We start from the raw sequence: 7,803 nt of genomic DNA on the forward strand, positions 1-7,803 counted from the left end.
GGTGGCAGACTGCTATTTTCTAGTGAGAATCATTTACTTTTTGAGATTAAGGACCTTAGCTTGAAATGATGGTAAGCCCTATTAAGATAGTTTGAATTCTATTCCAATTGAACTTTCACAGTGTGCTTGGTGTTAGGCCTAGGTTCTATTTATCTACCACCTTCTTACTTCATATTTTTGGAGCCCTGGGAAACCCTGGTAGTACAATGGTTAAGAGCTACAGCTGCTAACCAAAGGGTCACCAGTTCGAATCCACCAGGTGCTCCCTGGAAACCGTACGGGGCAGTTCTACTCTGTCCTATAGGGTCGCTATGAGTTGGAATCAACTCCACTCGACGGCAACGGGTTATTTTTGGTGGCGCAGTGGCTATGAGGCGGAATTGACTCAACGGCAATGGGTTTATTCTGTTTCTTCCTCATATGGAAAACTGAAGATATTATACCATTCGCCTGTTTCTTTCCCTGGCTGCTGCAGACAGCTAAATTTGCAGGACTAGACTGAGAACAAAGAAGGCCTCGTGGCACAGCGCTTAAGAGCTTAGCTGCTAACCAAGAGTTAGCAGCTGCTACATGAGAGAAAAATGTGGCACTCGGCTTCCATAAAGATTACAGTCCAGAAAACCCTGTGGGGCGTTTCTACTCTGTCCTATAGGGTCCCTACAAGACAGAATCAAAACTGATGGAAAAGAGCTTAGGTTAACGAAGGCTGAGCAGTTTTTCTATTGTGGTAAAACCCCCCTTTAAGAAAAAATGACTAAGATTCAATAGTGATTCAACATTTATTTTACCATGTCAATGCCTGAACAACATGTACAATTTTAAAAGATGAACATACAAAGCTCAAATAGTCATTTTTGCTTAACTGTTTATTATTACTGTTATCAATGGGGAGATGCAGTTTATTTACACCAGCAGCCATAGGGGCAAGGGGAATACACAACAATTAGTTAGTTATCTGTAAACGAACGACTATTTAGCAAAAATAAGAATCTCCAAAACAAAGGTCAGTGGTAAGCCTCATTACCCTCCCCTAATGATCCCAGCATGCTATAATGCCAGGCACTGGCCCCTGGGCATGCGGTGGTGGGAACTAATGTATAGAAGAAAAAGCCACAAACCACAGAAATTTATAAAGAACCCCCTTCCCCCCATACACACACACTCAGATACACAATAGGATTACAGGGAGATAGATACACATAATCGAGGTGGGAAGAATGGGAATTCTGCTGTCAAAGGGAAGGTAGGTAGGGAGTAGGAAAGTTCCTAACCACTATCAATTATATGGTAGGGAGCATTCTCTCCCCCCAAAATAAAGGAGTTTGTTCCCTCAGGACACCTGTTGGACCAAGTCCACCTCATACCCATGCAGGGCAGGGGAATATACTCAAATGATTTGAGGGGGAGGCAGGGGAGACAAAACAAAGGGGGAAGTAATATGAACAAATCATTACTCAAAACTACTTTCCACTTCTTCCTTCTCCAACCAGGATGAGAAAAAGTCAGAGCAGAAATAGTAATGTTATGCTCTGAGCTCCTTCTCTGAAGGAAGAAGGGACCAGAACCCTTACCTTTAACCTGCTTCCATGCTTCCACAACATCACTTGAAATTAGGCTGGAGTCTCACTGAAATCCTCCTTTGCTTTTGCATCCCCTTAGGAGTAGTTGACTCGACAGCAATGGTTTTTTTTTTAGGAGTAGTCTACAAAAGGTCAAGGGCAAAGAAAACCTAGGCCTCAAAATTATTTTAGCTCCTAACAAGGTTTGACTTATTAAAAATTATCACAATTCTTGGATTAAAGACCAATCTGTAACTAGGTCTCAACTCTTATCAGGACAACTCTAGGAGAATGCAGTAACAAACAGAATCTTGAGACCTTATCTCTAAGGTTTCCTTAACCCTCTTGAGCATATAAACCAAATTGGTCCAAACAATTTAAATAGTTCCTTCTCGGAGGACAAAAGACACATGCACAGCAAGGGGTTGAGAAAAGGGATCAGAACCAACTCCATCCCTGTGTGTATGGGTCAGCTTCTACTGCTCTTCTGCTTAGGTCTTAAGAGAGGCAGTGTCCAAGTGGAGGTGGGGAGGTATAATTCCTCATAAGTAAGCCACAGCAGGAGGGCAAAATTAGCAGGGCAGTCTTACAAAGGAGAAATGCTCAGGCATGACACTGCCTTTCAAATGCAAAAATTAAGTTACCTTTCCACCCCAATCCCAACAGAGGGAGACCTAAGCAAGGTTCTTCTGAGTCTTCTACAGGAGGCCAGGAAAAGGAAAACTGGCTAGGCTTCAGAAACAGGAGTTATCAAAAGATGAACTGAAATTGGTCAATGTGAAAGCCGGGGTAGCAGGCAGCACCTGGGAACTTGGGCTGCAACAAACAGGCAATAGAGCAAGGGACAGGAGAAACATGGGACCAAACCAGAAGGCAGGATGGGCCCCTTACTGGGGCACAGAATGAGGTAAGAAAACATTTCAAATAAAGCAGCACCGTTCCTGCTAAACTCAGGGCTCCCACCCCTCTACAAGTCACCAACTCTCAGTCAAGGAATAAAGCGGAGAGTAGTTTTGATACGCAGCTCTCGCTTCCCAACATCCCCATCCCATTCTCTGAAGCCAAGGGAACGTGGTAGCCCTGCCCTGACTTCCAACAACAAAGGACAGCTCCTGTTGTTGAGAAGATCCAAGGGGACCAAGTAAAAAGGGCTGCCCCTGTTAAGGGGCAGAGGTGTTGAGTCTGGATGCTCAGCACAGCCGAATAAAATCTGTGACTGCTCAACCCAAGAAGCAGGGTTTTCAATGATTCTGCACATAGTCAAATAAGATGACCCAGTCCTGCTCCTTGGCTCCTAGCACTAACCCATTCACATTATTGAGGGCAGCCGGAAGAAGTGCCCTTTGGGCTCAGCTTTCAAACCACAGCCTCATACAAAACTATGATGCTCTCTATAGTTTGGTGCTGCCCTTGGGGAGGGAGGCAGGAGTGACCAAGTGGCACAATGACCAAGTCAGACCCATGGGCTGGCTAAATAACTAGTAATTTAGAGTAGGAAGATGACTGCCACACCAAACTGTGTCCAAGAATAATACATCCAGATATGACTCTTGCAGTATAAGAGATCGTGCATAGTTGCTGATGCCCCTGTCACCTCCCCAGGGGACCATAATTTTACCTCAGCCTGTCTGGACAACTAAGTTGTTGTCCATTTGTCAGGGCTATGCCAACAGGTGGGGGTTAGGAAAGAGGGCTCTGTTCAGCAAACTCTAGCCCTTGTTCCCAAGTCAGCTGAAGTCCTTGTAAATGCTGGACGTTTCAGAAACAGGTGGGTTTGGCCTTTTCTTCTCATTGAAGGCCACAGAGCTCCTACTGAAGTTCACTGATTAGTGCCTGACCATCAATAATGTCCAAACTGTCAGTTATCCAGAAAGCCCTTGACATCAGATGGTCAGACAGGCTAAGGAACCAAAGGGCTTTGAATTCTGGGCACAGAGCTGCTCATCTGTGCACTGAGGGCAGCTCAAGACCTTGTGCACATCCTGGTGGAATTAGAGATCAGCCTGCAATGCATGGTGAGCAGGCAGTACAGCTCCTCCTGCCCAAGGTTTCAGAGCTCGTTCCAAGTAATACACTTAAAAAAAAAAAAAGATCCAAACTGCTAAATTCTCCATTCTGGGTTTTTAAAAGATAGGATCTTCAAGGGGAATTGTGATTTTTGTCTGATTTTTTTCCTACCTAGCTTTCTTCTCCAAGCCACGGGACCAGTCTATGTTATTGCGCTGGTCATTCTCAGGCTCTCTCATGTTGCAGCTACTGGAATTCTGGAGGTGAGCGCTGCAGCTGCTGATCAGGCCCATTCCCAGGTTCTCCAGGAAGGGAGCAGAGTGGGAGGCGGCAGGCTCCTTTATCTTCCACTGGCTGAATGCCAAAATCCTTCACGCTACCAGTTTCTGCGAACTCCAGGTAGAAGTAGCCACACTTGACTGCCCGATGCACCTCAAAGCAGAATCCCAAACAAGAATCCTCTATCAGGTCTACATATATCTCCTGAGCGATGGCCTCTAGCTTGTTAGTATCCAGGTTAGCCAAGGAAATCTCCTCCATTTTAAATGTGTAATCGTCTGCGGAGAGGGCGCTCCTATTACTCACAGCAGCAGAGGCGGCAACACCTCGGGCTCCGCGGGCCGCGCCTAGGCCCAGAGGCCTCTCAGGGCCGTGTCCTCAGGCGATGGCGACGGGGGCGTCAGCGACCGCGGCGAGGAGGCAGCGGCAGCTGCGACTGTTCCGGAACCCTAAATCCTTCAGATGGCTTTGGTTTCTCCCAGGGTCTGGGGCTTTGAGCTGCGGCTGCCCCCGCACCTCCCTCAGCCGCCAGGCCTCTTCCGCTCGCTGGTCTGGGCCTAGCCCCGCCTCCCCGCTTCCGCCCCTCAGCCCGCCTGCGCACTGGCTCCGCGCAAACTCCGGCTGCTTCTGCCGCTGCCGTGGAAGCGTTCGCGTTTGTGGAAGACGGTGGGTGGAACTAAAATGTGTCCGGCTTTCCTTAGCTCTAAGTATTAAAAAAAAAAAAAAAAAGCCAAGATGTTATTTTATCTTTAGATTTTAACATTCGCTAATGCATTCAGCGCTCGTGCTTAATTGATTTCCTCTGGGGAGGCGGGTAGGAAATAATAATTACTTGCACCATCGTGGTATGTTCCGAAATAGTTTTGGGAATTGTACTCCTCTGAATTCGCATGAAAATTTGACTTGTATAGATGACTTATAGTACTGCCGTAGTTGTCATTTAAATCCACTAGATGGTGCAAGGAAACAAATTACAGTACAGTTTATCTTTCAGCCTTTTTTTTTTTTTGAATGAAAACTAGACACTATGGGATTCGGCTCGAATAGGGTCGCTATGAGTTGGAATCGACTCGACGGCAGTGGTTAGTGGGTTTATGAGATTCGGAATCGTCTCCACGGCAATGGCTTAATGAGTTACGAGAATACGTATATATTGATCAAATGAAACTAAGATATCTATCTCACTTATAAGACCATAAAGTCAGTGTGACTATAAATAAAAGATCATATATATCTCTAAAAGAGTTCAAGTAGAAAATTGTGAGTATATTTTGTCTTGAAGACGGAGGAAACCTGAAATATGTTAAATATACGGGAAGGTAAATCTTTTCCTAAAGTTGGGCAGTGTAAATTCTGAGGACGGAAATCACCCTACCTGCTTTTAAATTGTGGCGTTAACACTTAATAACTCTGCTTCTTCGTCTGAATAAAATTAGTCCTCCCCACGGTTAAGATTAAATGATTTTAATAAAAAACAAAAACCTCTTTTTACAGCGCCTTACATGTTAGCATTCAATAAATGTCAGCTGTTTTGATGATAGTTGTGAACTTGAATATGTTACGTATATATCAATTCTTATGTATGTATAAGAAAATCACTATAGTATTTTCGTTAGTTTTTTGGTCCCCACAAGCGCCACTCTAAGAGAAAAAAAAAATCTGTGAAATACAGAAGCCTCTTGAATCTTTATAATTTATCAGCAAATAGCTGTAACTGAAGAAAGAAAATACTTATTTGCATCTGTCTAATAATACATTTCTCTTGCCAGAGCATTCTTAAATAGTTTTAGAATTCGTTCTTAATGTCCCACTTTTTCATGAGTAGAGGTTTAAGTCCTGTTAAACTTAATTGGTTTCTGAGTGATTATCCATTATTCATGCCCACCCAGATTTTCTGATTGCATATTTTACCTTCTCAGAAACCACAAATTGACAGATATGGGAGATTTTAAAAAAGCCTGTGCTATATTTAAGACTCATGCTCTAAAAGATTTTTTTTTTTATTTAAGGCAGATTTTTTCCCCCCATTACAGTCTTTGCATAACTTATGTATTCTCCATTGAAACATTTGCACTGTATTTTGATCTAAGTTGGAATCACCACATAACTGTATGCTAGACCATATAAGGTTAGGCCGTATAAAATAATGATAGCTTGCTCTAGTTCTTGAGGCATACTGCCTAACAAGCAAGGTACGGGCTTACTTATGCTTACTTATTAATCTGTATGCACAATTTCACATTTTGTTCACCATAAACCCACATGACGTGTGTAGTTAAGTGAAAAGATATATAAATACAAATGTTTCCACTCATTCCTTCTCTCCTTTGCCTCCTCCAAATTTTAATTTAAAGTAGTGTTTCTCAAACCTTAATGTCCATATAAACCACTCATGGATCCTTTTAAACGTAGATGATGATTCAGTAGGTCTGAGATGGTGCTTGGGTTTCTTCTTTCCTAACACTGATGCTGCTGGTTCACAGACCATGCTTCAAGTAGTAAGAGATTAAAAAGGCTTGAATAGAGGACAACTTGTCTTCATAGTAATCGGCCCCCATATAATTCTTTCTAGCCAAATTATTATAAGAATCTTTGGATATTTGATTTTGACAGACGAAGATAAGAAATAGCTTTTCTGCCCCTTTAAATTTCTCCTTATATTGAGAGAGTTGGATCCCAATTCTGCAACTTTTTAAGCGGAAAAAGAGTCTTCAATAAAATTTACTTCAATATATATATGGGAAAACCTTTATATTAGTTAAAATTCAAATAATCAATACCATAGCTAGGTTTAGAATTCCTGTTGGTATTTTATTACACTTACTCTTAGAACTAAAACCTTATCTTGAATTCAGAAATTTATATTAATGCCCAATTTCACCTTGTGACATTGCTTCTACTTTTATCGTTTGATTTTCTTACTTCTTATTGAAATGTACTGAAACCCTTTATATTAAATCAATGGCACCACAAAAAGTATTTAGAAAGGACTCCTTAATTGTCTTGCAATTAATAGGATTGGAGGTATTATTTAAGCATTTGGTACAAAATTTTAAAAAAAGGAACATTGCTTAAACTAATTTTTTTTCTTGATACAAAACAAGTAACATGGATTAACCAGTTGCCACAGAGTTGATTCTGACTCATGACAACTCTATTTGTATCAGAGTAGAACTGCACTCCATAGGGTTTTCAATGGCTGATTTTTTTTGGAAGAAAATCACAAGTTTTTCTTTTGAGGGGTCTCTGGGTGAATTTGAACCTCCAACCATTTATCAACCAAAGCCATTAACCATTTGCACCACCCTGGGACTCCTCTAAGCATGTTAGGCGCTGTTCTAGGTGTTTTACATATATATCAACTCCTTGTATTACTTCTTCATGATAACTTTGTATATCATATACGCCTAAAATATTTATTGCACAGATTAAGGTAAATGAAAGGAATGTATTGTGAAATTTTAATTGTCTTTGCTGTCTTTCTGTTCATAGAGGATATATTTAGGGAGGGTAGAGAGGGTGTGAATCCTCTTTATGTGAAGGCAAGAGATAATTGAGGTCCAGATCAGGGATTGGCCAACTTTGTAAGTCTCCTAGATGTCTAAATAGAAGGGATTTCAAGATGCCGTCTTAAAGAAGAGAGACAGAACATAAACCTATGTTGCCTCTGTCAGTATATGCGTGTGCGTGTGCTTTCCCTGAGAAAGGAGGATGCTAATCGGATTGCTCTCTAGAATGTTTGGGTGTCTTAGCAGTAATTTAGACAATACATGCTTATGCATGTTAGAATAACTGTATTAAATGCACCAGGAAAATCAGTTCTTTCAAAGAGAAACATGTTTTAAATTGCTCTATAAAAGGTTGTCTTTAAAGGCTAAAATTCCATAAAACTAATATTTTTAAGTGTCTTACACTTTCTGTGTCACATAAAATAGCAGAGTGAGGCAGCAGAGCTTAT

At 41.7% G+C, this 7,803-nt stretch overlaps 1 protein-coding gene across 1 annotated transcript; it reads right to left on the bottom strand.

Moving 5' to 3' along the window:
* Positions 1–760: 760 nt before the first annotated feature.
* ATXN7L3B (ataxin 7 like 3B) lies at positions 761–4,402 on the bottom strand. Its single transcript, XM_010598910.3, has one exon. The coding sequence runs from the start codon at positions 4,104–4,106 to the stop codon at positions 3,813–3,815; it is 294 nt and encodes a 97-aa protein (XP_010597212.1). The 5' UTR covers positions 4,107–4,402; the 3' UTR covers positions 761–3,812.
* Positions 4,403–7,803: the final 3,401 nt, after the last annotated feature.

This window comes from Loxodonta africana, chromosome 4 (assembly GCF_030014295.1).
Source record: "Loxodonta africana isolate mLoxAfr1 chromosome 4, mLoxAfr1.hap2, whole genome shotgun sequence".
NCBI classification, from domain to species: Eukaryota; Metazoa; Chordata; class Mammalia; order Proboscidea; family Elephantidae; genus Loxodonta; species Loxodonta africana.

Coding starts and splice junctions, on each gene's coding strand:
- ATXN7L3B (XM_010598910.3), bottom strand. CDS start 4,106: ATGGAGGAGATTTCCTTGGCTAACCTGGATACTAACAAGCTAGAGGCC.